This window comes from Pantherophis guttatus, chromosome 8 (genome assembly GCF_059756535.1).
Source record: "Pantherophis guttatus breed Tessera chromosome 8, ASM5975653v1, whole genome shotgun sequence".
Lineage (NCBI taxonomy): Eukaryota > Metazoa > Chordata > Lepidosauria > Squamata > Colubridae > Pantherophis > Pantherophis guttatus.
This window is the reverse complement of record NC_142070.1, coordinates 71,671,013-71,694,482: the sequence shown is the minus strand read 5'-3', so window position 1 is coordinate 71,694,482 and position 23,470 is coordinate 71,671,013. Positions and strand designations below refer to the sequence as shown.

General features: G+C 41.3%; 1 protein-coding gene across 1 annotated transcript in view; it reads left to right on the top strand.

Moving 5' to 3' along the window:
* Positions 1 to 22,720, top strand: part of SCFD2 (sec1 family domain containing 2) — a 223,923-nt gene extending 201,203 nt beyond the window's left edge. Inside the window, exon 9 of the mRNA XM_087875321.1 lies at positions 22,623 to 22,720. Coding sequence (XP_087731447.1) covers positions 22,623 to 22,658 — 36 coding nt within the window. The 3' untranslated portion in view covers positions 22,659 to 22,720. The remainder of the gene's footprint in view (positions 1 to 22,622) is intronic.
* Positions 22,721 to 23,470: the final 750 nt, after the last annotated feature.

Here is a 23,470-nt window from a genome sequence, read left to right as displayed (position 1 = left end):
TTTGATTTATATGCCGCCCTTCTCCGGAGACTCAGGGCGGCTTACAATGCGTTAAGCAATAGCCTTCATACTTTTGTATATTTATACAAAGTCAGCTTATTGCCCCCACAAACTGGGTCCTCAATTTACCTACCTTAGAAAGGATGGAAGGCTGAGTCAACCTTGAGCCTTGGCGAGATTCGAACTTACAGTAATTGCAGACAGCAAATTTTTAACCAAGTGAGGTTCTACTTGAGTACTCATCCTACTATAACTTCTTGTTACACTCTTTTATGTGGGTTTATCCTTGAACATGATACTTCAGTTAGTGGCCAAATAAATAGGAAACCTCTTGATTTCTCAGTAGCACAGGAAAGAATGAAACTTTAACACTGCAACAACATTGCCAAAAAGGCATTAAGAGTTGTTAACCTAACCTTGCGTAGCTTCTTCTCCGGTAATATCACACTACTAACCAGAGCGTACAAAACATTTGCTAGACCAATTCTCGAATACAGCTCATCTGTCTGGAACCCGCACTGCATATCGGACATTAGTACAACTGAGCACGTCCAGAAATATTTAGAGTCCTCCACTCCTCTGCTCGCAACAAAATACCTTATACCACCAGACTTGAAATTCTGGGTTTAGAATTCTGGGTACTTCACCTATGTGAAAACTTTATAAGTGCAATTAATGGGTTTTTTTCAGTGCTTCTCTGTATCTTGCACGGCCTCTCAAAATTGTTCACTTGGTGCCTCCATAACTCTGCCTTCAACTTCAGGCAAACTTATATTCACGTGGTAATTTAATGTTGACTATTTATGCTTCTGTGGTAAAGGTAAAGGTTCCCCTCGCACATTTGTGCCAGTCGTTCCCGACTCTAGGGGACGGTGCTCATCTCTGTTTCAAAGCCGAAGAGCCAGCGCTGTCCGAAGACGTCTCTGTGGTCATGTGGCTGGCATGACTCAACACCAAAGACGCACAGAACACTGTTACCTTCCCACCAAAGATGGTCCCTATTTTTCTACTAGAATTTTTTTTTACGTGCTTTCAAACTGCTAGGTTGGCAGAAGCTGGGACAAGTAACGGGAGCTCACCCCGTTACGCGGCACTAGGGATTCGAACCGCTGAACTGCTGACCTTTCGATCCACAATCTCAGTGTCTTAGCCACTGCGCCACCGCTTCCCTGCTTCTGTGGTGCTAAACCCTAAATATATATATATATATTTAAAATCTGAAATCTCATAGTATTCTCACTTAACATCTGACAAGATCTGAACATTGAGAGCTGAGCTGATTATTATTAAACATCTTGCGCTTATTCCAAAAGGATGCAAGCTGCCTTGAGAAAATTGCCAAACATTGGAACATAAATGCACAAATATAAACATCAATGCATTCTATTCACTCTGACTCAGTGCTGAAATCCACATTTTTTTTACTACCGGTTCTGTGAACGTGGCTTGGTGGGCCTGGTGTGGCTTGGTGGGTGTGGCAGGGGAAGGATACTGCAAAATCTCCATTCCCTTCCCACTCCAGGGAAAGGATATTGCAAAATCCCCATTCCCTTCCCACTCCTGGGGGAAGGATATTGCAAAATCTCCATTCCCAGCCCACTCTGGGGCCAGCCAGAGGTGGTATTTGCCGGTTCTCCGAACTGCTTACAATTTCCGCTACCAGTTCTCCAGAACCTGCTGGATTTCACCGCTGCTCTGACTTCCTGGCAATAAGAGCTAGCGTGCCTGAACTGACAAAGCTCTGAAAAGAACCAAATCTGTAGGGATTAAAAGAAGCCACCAAAAAAAAAAAAAAAAAAACATCCCAGGGCCTTTATTTTCACTGAATCTGTCCCCCCGGTAACTATTGTTCGGCCAGTTCCATACATATAAGGCAGATCCATGGCCCTCTTTCATGATCAAGCCTAAGAAACTGCAATCCACACTCCAACGGGAAGCAGACGCACTAAGCAACATGTGTAATTAATGAGAAGGCATTACATCAAAATACTTCTGTCCTATATATTCTCGCTTAGTTTTATCTTGCCCCGATTACATAGAGAGGAATATAATGGTTTCAGATAACAATGTGAGTCATACAGTCGCCTACAACTTGGGGAGGAAAAGTACTTGTTTTCTATATAAAGAACAGACCCTATCCAAAAATAGAAGTAACACTTAAAAGAATTCTGCTTTTGGAGGACCTGCAAATTCCGAACAACAAAGGTTGGAATGCAGGGTCATTTCTGCAGAGAGTATAGTGTGAACACGCATCGCATCTGGAATGTAAACTTAAGCAATCTTAACTACGTTTTAAGGCATTCCTAGGTTGGCTAGTTTTCGGATCTCCTTTCTTCTTAGTAAGTTCAGGATTTTCTCGCTAAGGATCTGAGAATTTGTGCTGCCTTGACACAAATTCCACAAGCTACAGTAATGAACGTGCAAGTGCTTTAATTCAACATGTTTAAAAAGAGTTTGAAAAAAGAAAACCAGGCCTTGCATTTGAATGCAATTACAAATTAAATAGGTGAACAGGCACTTTTCGTCACATGGCCTTGCAAGCCTGAATTATTTACATGAACATAAAAGCACTGGAAGCTTTTGCAAGTTATCAAGACGCTCTCAAAAGAAGAGCAGGGTATAATTAACTAGAGGTGTTTGTTTTGTGCATAGGAAAATCCAATTAGATTTCATAAACCACCTGTCTCTAAGGGGAAATCTGAATGCATAACCCAGGTTTATCCCTGCAGAGGTCAGGAAAGGTTCCCGAAAGGTTCCTGACGGAGCTTGGGCCGTTTCCTGAGACTCTAACACATGACTCGACTGAAGAGCTGGTGGCCGCCTGGGAGAGTGCGGCCGCCAGAGCTTTGGATCGTGTCGTGCCTTTGCGGCCTCTGACCCGATGCCGATCTCAATTGGCTCCTTGGTTCTCTGAGGAGCTGAGAGATGAAGCGTCGGAAAAGACGCCTAGAGAGCATTTGGAGGACTAGTCAATCCGATTCCGACCGGACGCAGGTGAGGTCTTATATCAAGACCTACCTAGTGGCGATAAAAGCGGCAAAATCTAACCATTTTTCCGCTCTTATCGCAACTGCAGAGAACCGCCCAGCCGCCCTGTTTAGGGTGACCCACTCCCTTCTTTGGGGTGGGGGGGAATGCGGGAAGATCCCTTGCAGGGTCGTGCTAAGGATTTTGTGCAATTCCTGCATGATAAAGTCGCTCGGATTCGGGATGGCTTGGACTCCGATTGGATGAATCCACGGGAGGAGACAAGGGCAGGTCTTGAGAATGTTATCTGGGAGGAGTTTGATCCTGTGACCCCCGAGGATGTGGACAGGGTTCTGGGTAAGATTAGTGCCGCCACGTGTTTATTGGACCCGTGTCCCTCCTGGTTGGTACTGGCCTCCCGGGAGGTTACACGAGGCTGGCTCCAGGGGATTATAAGTGCTTCTCTGAGTGACAGTGCCTTTCCTGCCACCTTGAAAGAGGCGGTAGTGAGGCCCCTCCTCAAGAAGCCTTCCCTGGACCCGGCTGAATTAGCCAACTATCGTCCAGTCTCCAACCTTTGTTTTGTAGCGAAGGTTGTTGAGAGCGTGGTGGCACGACAACTTCCCCGGCACCTGGATGAAGCTATCTATCTAGACCCGTACCAGTCGGGCTTCAGGCAGGGGTACAGCACAGAAACGGCATTGGTCGCATTGGTGGATGATCTCTGGAGGGCTCGGGACAGGGGTTGCTCCTCTGTCCTAGTCCTATTAGATCTCTCAGCGGCTTTGATACCATCGACCATGGTATCATGCTGCAGCAGTTGAGGGGGTTAGGAATAGGGGGCACCGTTCTGCGGTGGTTCTCCTCCTTCCTCTCCGACCACTCGCAGTTTGTGTTGGCAGGGGGACAGAGGTCGACCTCGAGGCGTCTCGCATGGGGAGTGCCGCAAGGGTCGGTCCTCTCGCCCCTCCTGTTCAACATTTATGTGAAGCCACTGGGTGAGATCATCCGTGGTTTTGGGGTGAAGTGTCATCTGTACGCTGATGATACTCAGCTGTACATCTCCACCCCAGACCACCCCAACGATGTCCTTGATGTGATGTCTCGCTGCCTGGAGGCCGTGTGGGTCTGGATGGGGGGAAACAGGCTCAGATTCAACCCCTCCAAGACCGAGTGGCTGTGGCTTCCGGCGCCCCGATATAGTCAGCAGGTGCCATCACTGACTATTGGGGGTGAATCCTTGCCCCCCACGGAGAGGGCTCGCAATCTGGGTGTCCTTCTGGACGCACGGCTGTCTTTAGAAGAGCATATGACGGCTGTGGCCAGGGGGCCTTTTATCAGGTTCGCCTGATTCGCCAGTTGCAGCCCTTTCTGGACCGGGACGCCCTGCGCATGGTCACTCACACCCTTGTTACCTCCCGGTTGGACTATTGTAATGCTCTGTACATGGGGCTCCCCTTGAAGAGCACTCGGAGGCTCCAACTGGTCCAGAATGCGGCCGCGTGGGTGGTTATGGGCGCAACTCGTTGTGCCCACGTGACACCCCTCCTGTGCGAGCTGCACTGGCTTCCAGTGGTCTTCCGGGTGCGATTCAAGGTGCTGGTTACCACCTTTAAAGCGCTCCATGGCATAGGACCCGGGTACCTTCAAGACCGTCTTCTGCCACCAATAGCCTCCCACCGACCAGTCCGCTCCCACAGAGAGGGTCTCCTCAGGGTGCCATCAGCCAAGTTATGTCGGCTGGTGACACCCAGGGGGAAGGCCTTCTCTGTGGGAGCCCCAGCCCTGTGGAATGAACTGCCCCCGGAAATACGAAAGATCTCCGACCTCCGGGTGTTTCGCTGTGCACTGAAGAGCCTGTTGTTCCGCCAGGCCGGGCTATCAACATAATAGTTTTAAATTGGGGTATTTAAAATTTCTGGGGTTTTAAATTGAGCCAAATCTATTTAATTATTTTAAATTTTAATCGCTGTTTTGTCTTGTGTTTTTAAATAGGCTGTACACTGCCCTGAGTCCTTCGGGAGAAGGGCAGTATAGAAATAAATAAATAAATAAATAAATAAATAAATAAATAAATAAATAAATAAATAAATAAATAAATAAATAAATAAATAAATAAATAAATTTATTTATTTATTTATTTATTTATTTATTTATTTATTTATTTATTTATTTATTTATTTATTTATTTATTTATTTATTTATTTATTTATTTATTTATTTATTTATTTATTTATTTATTTATTTATTTATTTATTTATTTAGCAGAATAAAGGTCACCAGTCTTTATTGGCTGGCCATGTTGTGGTCCGCTAGCAGCCTGTGGAGCCATGCCCCCAAACCGGACCCCCGGTTGCCACTTGCTCGCCCCGCCTCTCCCCATTTCTGCAAAGGCAGAGTCCCCTCTGCAAGGCGATCCAAAGAGGGTAAGGGGTGCTGCAGAAAAGGCCACCTTCCACCCGTGCCTCCCCTACCAGCTCTATAGGGCTTGGGGCTCCAAAGCAGCCCACTGGATTCCCACCCAGCCACCTGTTCTGTCCCCGTCCCACACACGCACCCCCACAGACGGCCCGGAGTTAATAAGCCACACGACAAAATCTTTGAAGATAAAGCTGGCAGCAACCCAGTGGCTAGCTGCCAATTCAGACTTTACTCACACAAAACAAAGATTAGACTGCAAGCATTCCGATAAAGCAGGCAAAGTTTCAACAATACAAGGATTAGTCCAACAAGGCAGGCAGAAGTCCAGTAACGCAGAGATCATGGATTATTTCTAGTTTTTGCTCGTCACAAACTGAACCGGCCACCACATCCACATTTATACCCTGTGGGGTGTGGTCCAGTAACTCAGCTAATCTCTGGCACGCCTTCCCCTCTGCTGCGCACGCTTCTCCCTGCGCCGCTGCCGAGGATCCAGCCAGCACTTATCTACTTCGTCGCTGTCCACCTGTGGCTGCGGGGACGTGCTTGGCTCTGGGCCTATCTCTTGGCCTTCGGTGTCTTCCGGAGGCATTGCCAGAGAGGAGGGTCCTGGAGAGGGAGGCCTTGCCAACTCCTCTCCCTCACTCTCAGAGTCTGCATCTGTCAATAGCCCAGGATCAGGCAACGGAGCCACAACACCACCTGCCTGCTCTCTTTGGCCTGTGGAGTCTGTGCAGAAGCGCATGTGGGCTCGCTTCACTCGCACGCGCGGCCCTGTTGCAAACCGGTAGTAAAGGTAAGTAGAACCCACCCGTTCCGAGGTCAATAAAATATGGACCCAGATTGTTGGAGGCAATATGCTGTCTCTGTAAACCGCTTAGAAAAGGCTGTAAACTACTGTGAAGCGGAATATAAATCTAAGTGCTATTGCTACTTGCCTACCGAACCACATTCATTTTTTATTTTTTTTACAATATATAATCCTAAATAGCTTCATACCAGGATTTTTGGTAGGGAACATCCTTCATTTTCAACTTCTAGGACCATCTGAAGGAGGCCGGCATTTAACTTTCAAGCAGATACTTTTTGTGGTGAACCACTGAAATGTGAGAAGTGCCTACAAAAGCATCTTCTAGGAGCCTCTGGAAGACTTGTCTCTCCAGCCTGTGTGAAAGTTAAGAGTACATGATTTTCCTTTGCTTTGTTTTCCTTTTTCTTCCCTCCACCCACATTTTAATTAGTGTCTTAATGTTGTTTTAACTTACTCATCAAGTTCAAGAAACCAAGCTTGACAGATTTGCAGAAATGAAGACTGATACAAGCCAAAATCTTTGACAGAATCACCCATACTTACTTCCAAATGCATGGAATAATAGTCCTGGATCAGTGGTGGGTTTTAAATTTTTTTACTACCGGTTCTGTGGGTGTGACTTGGTGGGCCTGGCTTGATGGACGTGGCAGGGGAAGGATACTGTAAAATCTCCATTCCCTCCCCAATCCAGAGGAAGGTTACTGCAAAATCCCCATTTCCTCCTAATCAGCTGAAACTCAGGAGGCAAGAATAGATGGAGATGGGGCCAGTCAGAAGTGGTATTTACCGGTTCTCCGAACTACTCAAAATTTCCGCTACCGGTTCTCCAGAACTGGTCAGAACCTGCTGAAACCCACCTCTGTCCTGGATCTTTTAAGGTCCTAGTAAATCACTCACCTCACTTTAGATTTGCAAAATTGCTTTTTTTAATGAGAAATCTTAGAATAATGCCATCCATATTGCAGTTAAAATTACTGGGCACAGATTTTAAAAATAAATAAAATTAGAAATAAAATAAATTGGCTTGGTACTGACCAATAGGAAGGCAACATCTTAGAATCCAAGACCTGGATGGAATGTGATATTAATACGTTTTAAATGAATTAATATACGCTTTCATTACTACAGGATATTTTAATCTGGGTCGACCTGAGAAATCTGTTAGAGGTCTGGTACAATTTCAGCTGAGATGCATTATTAAACTACTGGAAATAATGGAGATTAAATATTCAGCAAATTGAAAATAATGAGAGTATAAAGCTGGACTTTGTATAATAAGAAAATATTTTTAATTGGGCTGCTCACAAATGCACCTGCAAATATTTTGTCCTCTCTCATAATAAGAACAAAAATTAAAACTCACACCTTTAATCCCATGGAGTATTTCCTAAATGCTTCACCGTTTTTAAAAAATGACCTTAAAAATTAATAGATGCAAGACCTCCATGGGCTGCTCAGGGAAGAAAACTATACCTAGCTTTTTAAGCCTTTGCCTTGCTCCACAATGGAAATTTTAGACTCTATTGTGGTCATAAGTCGAGAACTACCTATATATATGTGCAGTGGCAAAATCCAATTTTTCTTACTACCGGTTCTGTGGGCGTGACTTGGTGGGCGTGGTGTGGCTTGGTGGGCGTGGCTTGGTGGGCATGGCAGGGGAAGAATACTGCAAAATCTCCATTCCCACTCTATTCCAGGGGAAGGATACTGCACAATCCCCATTTCCTCCATACTCCTGGGGGAAGGATAGTGCAAAATCTCCATTCCCATCCCACTCCAGGGGAAGGATACTGCAAAATCCCCATTCCCTCCCCAATCCTGGGGAGAGGATATTGCAAAATCCCCATTCCCTCCCCACTCCTGGGGGACGGATATTGCAAAATCTCCATTCCCACCCCACTCTGGGGCCAGCCAGAGGTGGTATTTGCCGGTTCTCTGAACTACTCAAAATTTCCGCTACCGGTTCTCTAGAACCTGTCAGAACCTGCTGGATTTCACCCCTGTAATGTATGTGTGCATTCTGAAAGAGACTTCATCTTTGAAAAATATGGAAGTTGGTGTTTAATATAGTGAAAAATATTTCATTTATTTCTTTTTCCATATGCCTGGCTACCCATCCTAGATTCACGACTCTGGGTAGCTGACATCAATTAAAAACCCGTATAACAACACAGAACAATAAAAGTAAGGCATATAATCAGCAGACAACCCCAGACAAATCATTAGTGCAAGATTGTTGATAAAACCATGTCATATTATATATTAGATTTCCAAGTAGTTGAGACTGCATAGTTTCAATTTCATGAAGGTTGGCTGGGGAATTTTGGGAGCTGAAGTCTTAAAGTTGGCAAATTTAAGAATGCTGCAAGACTTCTAATCGGTATACAATGGTTATCGAAAAATGTGTAACCCTTCCCAAACTATTATGTATTTTTTTTAAATTACAAATTGGCCCCACCATTCACTTCAAACTTTATCAGAAACTGTTGCAATTAGCTTTTCCCTGAAATATGCATTAAGTAGTCAAGACCTTCCTTCTTCCTTTGTTTTTAGATTGATTGGAGTTCAAACAGTTCAAACATTATAATCTCAAGACATTATGCCTCAAACAGGAAAGTTTGGGTTTATTATTAAGGACCAGGTGAGACATGATAGCAGTGTTCCAATATTTGAGGGGCTGCCACAGAGAGGAGGGGGGTCAAGCTATTTTCCGAAACACCCGAGGGCCAGACAAGGGATAATGGATGGAAATTGATCAAGGAGAGATTCAATCTAGAAATAAGGAGACATTTTCTGACAGTGAGAGCAATGAACCCATGGACCAGAAGTTGCCTTCGGAAGTTCTGGGAGCTTCCTCACTGGAAGCCTTTCAAGAAAACTGGACTGCCATCTATCAGAAATGGTATCGGGTCTCCTACTTGGGCGACTAAATCAGCGATGGGCTCTACTTACCTTTACTACTGGTTCGCATCGCACCTGTGTGCACATACACAGATCACCTAAGATGACGTCTGGGTCAGTGGGCGGAGCCTCCCTCTGGTTTTACTACCGGTTCTTGCGAACCGGTCTGAACCAGGGGCAACCCACCACTGGACTAAATGGCCTACAAGGTCCTTTCCAACTCTGTTAAATATCTGTTATTACTTTTAATGCCTTCAAGTCAGTTCTTAACTATTGGTAACCACCTGGACTTGTTCCTGCAGTTTTCTTGGCAAAGTTCTTCAGAAGTGGTTTGCCATTGTCTCCTTCCTAGGGCTGAGAGAGAGTGACTGGCCCAAGGTCATCTGGCTATGATTGTGCCTCAGGTGTTTCTGGTGTTTCAGCCTGATGCCTCAACCGCTAACAGCAAACTGTCTCTCCAATTTTGAATGCTTTCTTGTTTTCATTAGGTAGCTGCTCTTTTAAAACTTTTTAGCATGCATGATTTCTGCACTTTGGAGGGTAGGGAGAGGACAAACATTTATTATTCTTTGCTTTGATAAGCCCAAAGAAATGATCCAAGTTATAGTATGTTCTCTTTGCGTCTTTGATCTTTGATCCAGCTTAGAACTGAGCACCTCTGCTTTAAGACACCTCTTAAAGCAGAGGTGTCAAACTCAAGGCCTGCCTGACAGATCCGGCCCACTGGGCCGCACTGGAAACAGCAAAGGACCAGCCCGCAATGCCTCTGCCAGTGAAAACGGAGCTTTGGAGCGCCTCCCATGGCCCTCCCGAGCTCCGTTTTTGCTGGCAGAGGGTTGCAGGAGGCCGTTGGGGCCGAAAACGGAGCTCGGGAGCCTGTTTTCGCTGGCAGAGCACTCAGGCCACCACCAACACAAGTGGCACTGAACTGGCCAAACCCATCCTGGCCATACCCCCTGTCAGATGTAAATGCCTTATTCCCTAATGTGTAAATAATGTATATATGGGATATCAGGGGTTAACTTATTCTTTGTTTCTTAATGTATTCATAATTCACCACTCCCACTCTTGGCTCCACCCTTTGTATATATAAGGAGCCACCTTCGCCATTTTCTTTGCTTCTATCTGTAAATATTCAGTGAATATAGAATGCCTACTATAATTAAAGACAAATATATTTGAACCTCTAACTCTCATTATTATTATTGAGTCTGATCCTAAAAATATTGCAACAAACTGGTAGCAGAGGATGGTTAATTGACTCAATAAATAACTAAAAATGTCTAAGAAAGATAGGCCCAACACCAGGGCCTACAGCAAAGAAATAGAAACTGAACAAGAAATAATCAACGAATCCACAAACGCGATTTCGAGAGAATCCGAAGAATACACCACTGAAGAAGAAGAACTAATAAATGAAAATGATGGCCAGGAGGAAATCGAAATAGAAAATAACGAACTCAGGTCAGAGATACTGAAGCTTTTAAAAAGCCAGAAGAATGATGAAAGCCTCATCGCGAACCTCCAAGAAATGCTGAAGAACAGCGGAGCAGCGAGAGAGAAAAACATCGCTAAAGAGAAACCCAAAGACCAAAAAACTGTGAGTGATATGACTACAGAGAAAGTCGTTATGAAAAAGAAAAGATGTGATCCCGCGCGAAATTTTGAATGGCAGCCATCTTGGTTTCAACAAACCTCCAAAGTGAGCGAAGCAGAGCCAATCAAAATGCTCAGTTCAAAATTTCTGGCGCGAAAAACGTTATCAGACAACGAAAGTGAAAAGGAGGATTCAAACTCTTCGGAAGAGCCAGAATCAGAAAATGAAAACGACTTAACGAAATCCCAAGTAAAGTCAGCAATGAAGACGCTTTTTGCTGCATTCGGGCCAAAATTAAAAATTTCCAAAGCGCCAACGAAGAAGCAAGCGAACAAGCCGATACTTCAAGACCTGCACGCTCCCATCCTGACTTCGAGAACGACGACGCCCGAGCCCAGAGAGCCATGTCGATTCCGCCCTACACCACAGACCGAAGCAAGTGCCAACGCACCCAAAAGAAAGAGAAGAACAGTCACCGCCATCAGAACTCCTAAGACCGAGCCAGAGACCGACTCGTCTGAAGAGGAACGGAGCGAGCGAGCTGCAATGGAGAGAACCTTCCACGACGACGTCAAAGAAGAAATGAACAACGCGCATGTGCGAAACTACGTAGACGGTCCGGAAAGACTTGAACTGGCCAGAGAACCGCGCAGACTCGTTGCGAGCATTCCCATGCCATTTTGCAATTTCCTACACTTGCGAGACCACGGACTGCCTCAGGTTGTAAGTAATGGACAAAATAATGTGGGTAACTTACCCAGTGACTTCCCAAAACTTAGGGTTGATGGTATTAATTTACAAGAATGGTATCAACAGCTCCAGGTTGTCTTTATGAAAGAAAATTTACTATTTTTTATCACTAGTCCCCCAAGAAGACCTTGGACTTTAAAAATAGATTGTTTACACCATAAGGCATTTTTCTTAATAATATCTAGCGTGTCTCCTGCAATGTATCATAGCATCAAACCAAATCTAACTGTTTCAGAAATAATTCAATGCATGTTTAATTTGTTTCACAGCGATAGTGTAGCTACCACCACAAGAATGTCTAAGGACTTCTTTTCTTCCAGAGTAAAACCAGGGGTTTCCATAAGTGAGCATTTAATATCTTTAAACAAAATAAGAGCTGAGCTGCATTTGAGGGGGGAAGTGATTTCAGATCAAACAATGAAAAGTGTTATTATCAACTCACTTGATTCATCATGGGATAGTTTTATGTCACACTTAGACACCATCAATCTAGGATATTTGTCAATAGAAAGTCTGTCTAACAAATTGATAGCAGAAGACAATTCAAGAAAAAATCGTTATAGCAATCACACAGAACACAAACCTTTTAGGAAGGTAGCTTTCCAAGAAAAATATAATGAAACTTTTAAATGCCACAATTGTGGGTCCAGAGAACACAATAGAAGAGATTGCCCCAAAATTTCAAAGGAAAGACATAGGTCAGAATATAGGAATAAATACGATTATAGACAGTCTTCCACAGATAGACATAAATATAGAAGCCCACCAAATTACAGAGAAAGTAGAGGGGGCAGAGAAAATTCAAAAGAGAGAAAATCTGGTTCACTGAATGGACTAAATAAACAAGATAGCACCAAAACGCAACCAAATGAGAACAATAATTGGCTTATTGATTCTGGAGCAACTAATCACACCACTAATAACAAAAATATACTGTCTTCATTTACAGAAGATAAGTTTGTAATAAAGGTAGCTAATCAAGAAAAAGTTCAAGTATTAGGCAGAGGGAATGTGACCTTGCCTGGTCTAGGAAAAATAGAGGGGGTATTGTTAATACCAGAAATACCTCATAACATACTAAGTGTCATAAAATTAAGCAGAGATTCTGACATCAATATAGTTTTCTCAAAGGGAAAAGCAACTTTAGAGAAGAATAAAACAAATGTAGGCACTGTGATGATTAAAGGAGGCCTACCCTATCTGATAACAAAAGAAAGATGGTTACATAACATTGATTCAAACATGGAAGATTGCATTGAGGAAGATGATGAAAATATTAGTAACACTGACAATGATGAATGTAAAATATCTCATGATCATACAGATACACACAATGAGAAGAAACCAAAAATAGGTAAACCAATTCATGACGAGTGTGCTCATATCTTACATAGGAAGTTAGGACATGCAAGTTTTCCTGTAGTACAAAAAATGACTAAACACGCAGAAGGTGTCAAAATAAAAAATTGTGAAAATTATTTGGAATGCTCAGTATGTAAATCTACTAAATTAAAAACTAGTCCCAGGCCAAAAAAATCCACCAGATCAACTAACAAAATTTTTGACTTAGTACACATGGACTTAGTTGGTCCATTAACTCCATCAATCACTTATAGAAAACGTTACTTCCTAACAATAGTAGACGATTACAGTCGCTATGGTTTTGTTTACACATTAAAACACAAGGATGAAACCTTTCAAAAATTTAAGGAATTTTACAAACGCATAGAAACACAACATAATATCAGAATAAAACAAATTATGACAGATAGGGGATGTGAATTCATGTCTAAGGAATTCTCCCAATGGTTAAAGGATAGAGGAATGCTACATTACACGTCTAGTCCATTTTCTGCGTTCCAAAACGGGATTGCAGAGAGAAAGAATTCCACATTACAAACCATGATTAGATGCACATTAGAGGATGCTGGTTTAGGCAAACAATTTTGGTCAGAAGCCCTACATTATTCAAATTACACTCAAAATAGAACCTGGTCCAGTATTGTGAATAAGACACCATATGAGGTGATGTATAATAGGAAACCAAAATTAGCACACATGCACATATTTGGGGTCACTGCAGACGTACACATACCCAAACAATTGAGGAGAAAGGGAGAAAACGTATCCAGAAGATTAAGATTTATGGGATATGAAACTGGCACCAAAGGGTACAGATTCATTGATAATAATAATAAATTTATAGTTTCCAGAACAGCTGTGTTCCATGAACAGGCCAACTGGTCTAAATTACATCTTAATGAAATATTTCCGAATAAATGCAAGGATACCAAATCTCGTGAAGAAGGGACGATAGAAAATCAAAATATTAACAAAGGTAAAAGCAAAACCAAAACATGGACAAATAGTCAACACAAAATAAAGACAGACACATTAACAAAAAAGGAAGCAAGATATTTGCATGACTACCATAGCAAACCAGAAAGAGCTATTAGGAACAACAGAAATCAAATACCAAATAAATACAAAGATTACATAATGCATATGGATGGTGAACAAATAACACCTAATACATATGAGGAAGTATTAAAACTACCTCGTGAAGAAAAAGAAAAATGGGAACTAGCTATGAAAAAAGAGATGGAGAGTTTGCAAGGATTAAATGTATTCACACCTGCGATTGCACCCAAAGATAAAACAATTATTGGTACCAGGTGGATTTATAAAATTAAGAATCTAGAAGGAGGCAATACCTTATACAAAGCTAGATTGGTTGCACAAGGTTATGCACAAAAATATCCGGAGGACTATACTGACACATACTCCCCCACAGTAAGAACAGAGAGTGTTAAAACAGCTCTAGTAGTAGCATCCACACTCAATCTTGATGTATTTCAATATGACATACAGACTGCGTACCTACACGCAAAACTAGATAAGGAAATATACGTAAGAGCACCTCACAGTCAATACACTAATAAAAATGAAATTTGGCTATTAAACAAGAGTTTATACGGATTAAAGCAATCTGGCAAAAGATGGTACGATTGCTTGGTAAAAGTACTTAAAACCATGGATTTCAACGCTACCACTGCTGATAACTGTTTCTTTGTCAAAAAGAGTGATGATCACGTTGAGTTTGTATTGATTTATGTAGATGATATTTTATATATAGGAAAACACAGAGAGAGAAGAGAAATCTTTGTAAACAAGTTAAATGAACATTTCTCGTTGAAATCTCTAGGTAAAGTAAACAAATACCTTGGTGTACAAATTAACAAAACTAGAAGGGGTTTCAAACTTACTCAAAAAGATAAGATTATTGAACTTCTAAACAAATGCAATTTAAACAATGCCAAACCCTGTGACACTCCTATGCAAACTGATTTCCTTAGAAATAATGATGAATCTTCCCCTGAATTCAAGGATAATACATTTTATAGATCAGTCATAGGTTCACTTCTTTATATATCTAATTGGACCAGGCCAGATATTGCATTACCACTCAATTTATTATCAAGGCACGTTAGTAAACCAACAATGTATCACTGGGAAGCTGTCAAAAGAATTTTAAGATATCTGAAAAGTACATTAGACTTTTGTCTAGTATTAGAGCCTAGTGATAATAAAGAACCAAGACTTACATGTTACGCAGATGCGGATTGGGCTGGAGATGCATCATGCAGAAAAAGTACTTCTGGTTATATTTTTCTATTAAATGACTGTCCAGTTTACTGGTACACTGGTAAACAAGAACTGGTAGCCACTTCAACCACAGAAGCGGAATATGTTTGTTTATCCAAAGCTGCAAATAACCTTGTATGGTTTAATGATTTAATTTCAGATGTTTGGAAAAAACCTGCTTTGCCTTTTGTTATGCATGAAGACAATAAAGCGGCCATTGAAATATCTAGATCCGATGCCATTGGACAAAGATCCAGGCATATAGATATAAAATTTAAGCATGTGAGACAATTGTCCCAAGATGGATTTATCAAAGCAGTGCATTGTGATACCTCTGAACAATTAGCTGACATATTGACGAAGCCTTTACCTTCTAAACAGCACAAATACTTAACTTCTAAATTGTATGTCTTATATTGTCCTGAATCTGAATGTAATTGGTGTTGTATAGCGAACCGGCATTTAGAGGGGGATTTGTCAGATGTAAATGCCTTATTCCCTAATGTGTAAATAATGTATATATGGGATATCAGGGGTTAACTTATTCTTTGTTTCTTAATGTATTCATAATTCACCACTCCCACTCTTGGCTCCACCCTTTGTATATATAAGGAGCCACCTTCGCCATTTTCTTTGCTTCTATCTGTAAATATTCAGTGAATATAGAATGCCTACTATAATTAAAGACAAATATATTTGAACCTCTAACTCTCATTATTATTATTGAGTCTGATCCTAAAAATATTGCAACACCCCCACCCCCACCCCGGCCCCCAGAGGTCAAACATAACCCTGATGCAGCCCTCAATGAAATCAAGTTTGACACTCCTGCCTTAAAGAGTCTGCCAATAAACACACACAAAGTAATTTTATAAATATAATGGCACAATTATATAAGGGCACATGGTGGCTCAGGGGCTAAGACGTTGAGCTTGTCGATCAGAAGGTCGGCAGTTCAGCGGTTCGAATCCCTAGTGCCGCGTAACGGGGTGAGCTCCCATTACTTATCCCAGCTTCTGCCAACCTAGCAGTTCGAAAGTATGTAAAAATGCAAGTAGAAAAATAGGGACCACCTTTGGTGGGAAGGTAACAGTGTTCCGTGCGCCTTTGGCGTTGAGTCATGCTGGCCACATGACCACAGAGACGTCTTCAGACAGCGCTGGCTCTTCGGCTTTGAAACGGAGATGAGCACCGCCCCCTAGAGTCGGGAACGACTAGCACATATGTGCGAGGGGAACCTTTACCTTAATGGCACAATATCTTGCTAGTAGAAAGAAGATAGAAAGGAGAGAGGAGGAGAGGGCAGGAAGAGGAGAGGGAGGGAGAGGAATGGAAGAAAGGGAAAAGGAAAGAAAGGAAGGGTAGGCGACAGGAGTAGGAGAGAAGGTGAGAAGGGGGAAAAGAAGAGAGGAGTGGGGGAAAGGAAGGGGAAGTAGGATGAAGTAGGAGAGGAGGAAGGAGAAAGTAGGAGAGGAGAGGAGGGAGGGAAAGGAAAGGAAAGAGGAAAAGAAGAAGGGTTGTTGCAAAATGAGGGAAGAAAGGGTAAAAGAGCAACTCCGAATGCAAATTAAAATGCCTTATCTTAATGCTTTCTTTAAGGAAAACATGTATATGTATGATTAATTATGTATAAGAAAATGTATATTTTATGTTATGTGCATAAGAAATAAAACTGAAAAACTTTTCAAAAAAAAAATATCCTGCTAGTAGTTGCAGAATATACTATTGAGTTATTCTTTGTGATTTAAGGAAGAAATTATAAAGATTTTCACAGGAAAGAATTGTATTTGCCCCTTCGACACTACGTACTGTTGTGAAGAGAGAAAGTGCTATTTGTAAATTAGATTAAGCAATAAAACATTATTTTTACATCTTGGAAACTCCCGGGCAGATCATCTCCAATGTCTTTGCCCCGTGAACTTTCCTTTGGAACAATTTGTTCTTTCCCTCTATATAATGTTGATAAAAACTTTTGAACAAGAAGATTACAAACTAACACAAATTAATATAAACTGAGAAAGTAAGGAAGAAAAAAGAAATTAAAGGCGAGTCAGAACGTGCAAGGAAAGAACAACGTTAAGAAAAATAGGCAGAAAAAGGATCTATAGAAGTGGTTTCTGATATTCTACCCCGCAGTTATAAGTACTGTATTTTTTGGAGTATAAGACGCAGCTTAGTTTCGGGGGAGGAAAATAAGAAAAAAGGTTATTGGCAGGTGGATCGGCCTCCTGGAATACCCCCAATCAGCTGTTCCCAGAGGTGAATTTTAGGAACAGATTCCTTGGTTGTGAACTCTGTGCCTTGCTCTTTTTTTTTTCTTTTTTCTTTCCCTGTCTCTGAAAGCCTCCAAAACAGCTTCAGAAAAAAAGCCTCTGAAGCTCTGTTTGGGGGCTTTTTTTTTATTTTGAAGTTCTGTTTGGGGGCTTCTTTTCTGAAGCTTCGTTTCTGATGCGTTTTTCAGCCACTGAAACCTCCGGTTGAGAAGCTGGGCGGGGCTACATTCGGAGTATAAGACGTACCTAGATTTTCACCCTCTTTTTGGGGGCGGAAAGGTGCGTCTTATACTCCAAAAAATACGGTAAGTACTGGAACAAGCTGTTCTGTATTAACATTACTTCTTCAAATGAGAACCTGCACTGTGTATATCATGCTTTGTTTTACGGCCACAAATACATGGGAGGGAGAGAAAACAACAGGCCACCTCAGAATACGACAACATGTTTTCTAATCTGGAAAGCTTTCAAAATAAATTATTATAGCTACAATTTAAGATAATGGGTCAACGAAGCATTGTTTCTTCTTTTATTTTGTTATTACACCCCTGAAGGACACCAATTGGGAGAGCTAAATTATGCTTTCTCGGAGCCTTGCTTTCCTGGAATATAATTTATACCGCCGTTTATTTGTTGTTGCTATGCCGGAAAATAAGAGTTTAGAGGGATGCATCAGAAGTCAGCAATATCATTGGTTGTGGTTTCAAAGCTGCTTAAATGCTACACACTTGGAGAGCCAGTCTGGTGTAGCAAGTCAAGGTATCAGGTTAGAAACTGGGAGACCAAGAGTTCAAGTCCTGTCTTTGGTACAAAGCCAACTAGGTCGGTCACTTTCTCTCAGCCTTAGAAGGAGGCAATGGCAAGACACTTCTGAAAAAGCCTTGCCAAGAAAACTACAGAGACTTGTCCGAGCAACTTCTGAGCATTGGACATGTTTGAACAGAAGAAAACATAGAACATAGAATAACACAGTTGGAAGGGAACTCAGAGGTTTTCTAATCCAACCCCCTACTCAATCAGGAGACCCTACACCATTTCAGACAAATGGTTGTCCAGTCTCTTCTTGAAAGCCTCCAATGATGGAGCACTCACAACTTCTGAAGGCAACTTCTGTTCAATTGGTTGATTGCTCTCACCGTTAGGAAATTTCTCCTTCATTCTAGGTTGCTTCTCTCCTTGGTTAATTTCCAACCATTGTTCTTGTCTTGCCTTTCGGTGCTTTGGAAAATAGTTTGTCTGTATTGTCTTTGTAGGAGCTCCTCAACTATTGGAACACTGCTCTCATGTCACCCCCGAGTCCTTCTTTTCATTAGACTAGACATACCCAATTTCTGCAACCGTTCATATGTTTTATCCTCCAGTCCCCTGATCATTTTTGTTGCTTTTCTCTGAACTCTTTCCAGACTCTCAACATCTTTTTTTGTATTATGGTGACCAGAACTGGTGCAGTATTCCAAATGTGGTCTTACTAAGGCTTTGTAAGACTCAACCCCTCCAAGACCGAGTGGCTGTGGCTTCCGGCGCCCCGATATAGTCAGCAGGTGCCATCGCTAACTATTGGGGGTGAATCTCTGCCCCCCACAGAGAGGGCTCGCAATCTGGGTGTCCTTCTGGATGCACGGCTGTCTTTAGAAGAGCATATGACGGCCGTGGCCAGGGGGGCCTTTTATCAGGTTCGCCTGATTCACCAGTTGCAGCCCTTTCTGGATCGGGAAGCCCTACGCACGGTCACTCATGCCCTTGTTACTTCCCGGTTGGACTATTGTAATGCTCTCTACATGGGGCTCCCCTTGAAGAGCACTCGGAGGCTCCAACTGGTCCAGAATGCAGCCGCGCGGGTGGTTATGGGCGCAACTCGTTGTGCCCATGTGACACCCCTCCTGCGCGAGCTGCACTGGCTCCCGGTGGTCTTCCGGGTGCGATTCAAGGTGTTAGTTACCACCTTTAAAGCACTCCATGGCATAGGACCCGGGTACCTCCGAGACCGTCTTCTGCCACCAATAGCCTCCCACCGACCAGTCCGTTCCCACAGGGATGGTCTCCTCAGGGTGCCGTCAACCAAGTTATGTCGACTGGCGACGCCCAGAGGGAGGGCCTTCTCTGTGGGAGCCCCAGCCCTGTGGAACGAACTGCCCCCGGAAATTCGTAAGATCTCCGACCTCCGGGCGTTTCGCTGCGCACTGAAGACCCTGTTGTTCCGCCAGGCCGGACTAACAACACAATAGTTTTTAAATTGGGATATTTAAATTTATTGGGGTTTTAAATCTGAGCCACTTATTTAATTATTTTAAATTTTATATTGTTGTTTTCTTTGTGTTTTTAAACAGGCTGTACACCGCCCTGAGTCCTTCGGGAGAAGGGCGGTATAGAAATAAAATTATTATTATTATTATTATTATTATTATTATTTGTAAAGTGATAGTAGAATTTCATGTGATCTTGATTCTATCTCTCTATTAATGCAGCCTAGGATTGCATTGGCATTTTTTGGCTGCTGCCCCACATTGATGCCTCATATTTAAGTGATTGCCCACTAGGACTCCAAGATCCCTCTTGTAGTTACTGGCATTAAGTGCAAGAGGAATATACTCAAAACTGGCTCCCATTAAATAAATTCAGTGTCTATCATTTATGGTGGACATGCCCGGCAGCAAAGAAATTTTGGTCTAATATTAAAAAAATGGTTGGAACAAATAACAGAAACACAGATAGACAAAGAACCAGAAACATTTTTATTAGGAATTTTTAATAAATCATACCCTAAAGATATTAAATATCTCACAATTCACATACTAACAGCTGCAAGAATAATATACGCAAAAAATTGGAAACAAGAAAAAACGCCAAACGAAACAGAATTAATAGAAATTTTTTTAGAATGCGCTGAAATGGATAGGTTAACCAAAGAGATACAAGAAAGAGAAGAATCAGATTACTATAAAATATGGAATAAATGGTATAATTGGTTAAAAATTAGAAATAAACAAAAAACCTAGAGGGGAAATATTACCGATATAGAAAATGTTATTATATTAAGGAGAGGTGAAGAAATATATAACAAGCAGAATGTCTCTTTGAAACAATGCTTAAGAAGGAAACAAAATTTCTTTTGTTTATATGTTGTATAAATGTTTGTTGTGTGTATGTTATGTTATGTTTTTTTTAATATTTATACTCTAATAAAAATTTATTTTAAAAAATAAATAAATAAATAAATTCAGCGTTAGGACTGCTTGGCTCTCTGAATCAAGTAACCAGAAAACTATTTAAGCAGTTATACTATATCACTAAGAGTAGGCATCCTAGAGCCTAGAGTCCTAAGCTGGACTTCCCAGTTATCTTGGCTAATGGTAAGGGAATTGTAGTTGAAAATCATAGTAGTAGGGTACTATGTTGCCCACTCTCACAAAGGGGCCTATATAATGTTAGACAACAGATGTTGAGACTCTAGAAAAAGTGCAGAGAAGAGCAACCAAGATGATTAGGGGACTGGAGACTAAAACATATGAAGAACGGTTGCAGGAACTGGGCATGGCTAGTCTAGTGAAGAGAAGGACCAGGGGCGACATGATAGCAGCCTTCCAATATTTGAGGGGCTGCCACAGAGAGGAAGGGGTCAAGGCACCTGAAGGCCAGACAAGGAATAATGGATGGAAATTGATCAAGGAGAGAGATTCAACCTAGAAATAAGGAGACATTTTCTGACAGTGAGAGAAATGACCTACAAGCTCCTTCGAATTCTGTTAATCTGTTATCTGCCATCGGCATCTGCATGATAAATTAGGGTTTGTATCTCTAGATTCTTTAAAGGCTTTATTTAGTAACAATTAGAATATATTCTGGAAACATAAACGGGGAAATGTGATTACACAAGACTGGCCCATTTCTTGGACTATATACCAACACTTTGGAATCTGATTGCTTATCATGACTTATGATTGCATCCAGCATAGGAAATGGCAAAAAGAATCATATTGAGAAACTGGAACTGTAATATCATTCAAGATGCCAAGGATTAGTTGTCGGAAATGTGTGACCGATTTATTATGGAAAAGACAACATTTTCTACCATTTAATTGGCTCCAGCAATTTGTGTTACTCAATGGCAGAGATTCTGTCATACTTTACAATCATATTTTGTACTGTTTGTATTAGTGTATTTACTGGTAAATTAGCAAGTATATTGATAAATATATAAAAAAATAAGATTATTTTCTCTTCTTTTTTCTTTCTTAGTTTGAATTTTAATTTGTTTGGAGTTCTCTCTTTATTCTTTTTTATGTTTAAAGATTGTTTTGTTAATTGTGTCTGCATAAAATAATTAAAAAAAAAAAAGTACTGACACGTCTGAGCCACTTAGTTGTCACCTATTATTGAGTTGTTATTTTTTGGCTTAGGGAAGATTGTGACCACAAATACTTCTATAAGTTAAATGTTGGAAACGTCACCAGCTACCAGGATCTTATTATCATATGTGGTGGACTTTCCCAGAAGCTAAAAACTATTGGAATAAAATTAAGACATGGTTGGAAGAAATGACACAACAACGTATTGATTTAAAACCAGAGCTATTCCTACTGGGTATTCTACCAGAGAAAACTAGCAAAGAAAATACTTATTTGATTATACATGTAATAACAGCTGCAAGGATTGTTTTTGCACAAAATTGGAAAGCAGAGAAAATACCCTTGGAAGGAGAAGTAATTAAAAAAATTTTAGACTGCGCAGAAATGAATAGATTAACTTTGATGATTAAAGAAAGAGAGGATTCAGAATATTTTAAGATATGGGATCAATTTTACCAATGGTTAGAAAAGAAATACAGACAAGTAAATTAATAGCTATGTAAGAAAATGGTATAATTAGAATAGTGTACTTTTGGAGAAATGTTGTAATAGATTTGGTGAAAATGAAGACAGAAGAAGTAACAAAAAAAGAAGAAGTCACGGAGAAAACGCCGAGATGTCGCACGGAAGGGATGATGTATTAAATGTTTGTTTGTGTATAAAATAGAATAAAAACCTTTTATAAAAAAAATACCTCTATAAGTATTTGATACGAATGTCTTGGTTGGCTGGTTGAATTTATCTCTTTGGGGCTTGAGGATAGAAAGCCTACAGGCCAAAAATAAACTGTTTGCTTAACACATTGAACCGATCAAGTCTTTATTTCTGATCCTTGTTGTGTTGTTTTGGAAGAGCCCCTGAAGTTATTTCAGATATTGCTAAAATGTTTTCATCCATTATACCTTTTACAGACCTACCATACCTGGGTTGATATGCCCTGCATATAGAGAAGAGAAGAGAAGAGAAGAGAAGAGAAGAGAAGAGAAGAGAAGAGAAGAGAAGAGAAGAGAAGAGAAGAGAAGAGAAGAGAAGAGAAGAGAAGAGAAGAGAAGAGTATTCCTTATTGGCCAAAGGTGATTGGACACACAAGGAATATGTCTTGGTGCATATGCTCTCAGAGTACATAAAAGAAAAGATACATTCATCAAGAATCATAAGGTACAACACTTAATGATAGTCATAGGGTAGAAATAAGCAATCAGGAAACAATATCAATATACATCATAAGGATACAAGCAACAAAGTTACAGTCATACAGTCATAAGTGGAAGGAGGTGGGTGGTGGGAACGATGAGAAGATTAATAGTAGTGCAGACTTTGTAAACAGTTTGACAGTGTTGTGGGAATTATTTGTTTAGCAGAGTGATGGCGTTCGGGGGGAAAAAACTGTCCTTGTGTCTAGTTGTTCTGGTGTGCAGTGCTCTATAGCGTCGTTTTGAGGGTAGGAGTTGAAACAGTTTATGTCCAGGATGCGAGGGGTCTGTAGATATTTTCACAGCCCTCTTTTTGACTCGTGCACTATGCAGGTTCTCCATGGAAGGCAGGTTGGTAGCCATTGTTTTTTCTGCAGTTCTAATTATCCTCTGAAGTCTGTGTCTGTCTTGCTGGGGTGCAGATCCAAACCAGAGAGTTATAGAGGTGCAGATGACAGACTCAATAATTCCTCTGTAGAAGGTATATTGGGCTATATCTATGCCTTATGTTTTTGGGGCTACAGTTTCCATCATCCCCAGTAGCTGGGCCTTGCAGGAACCATAGT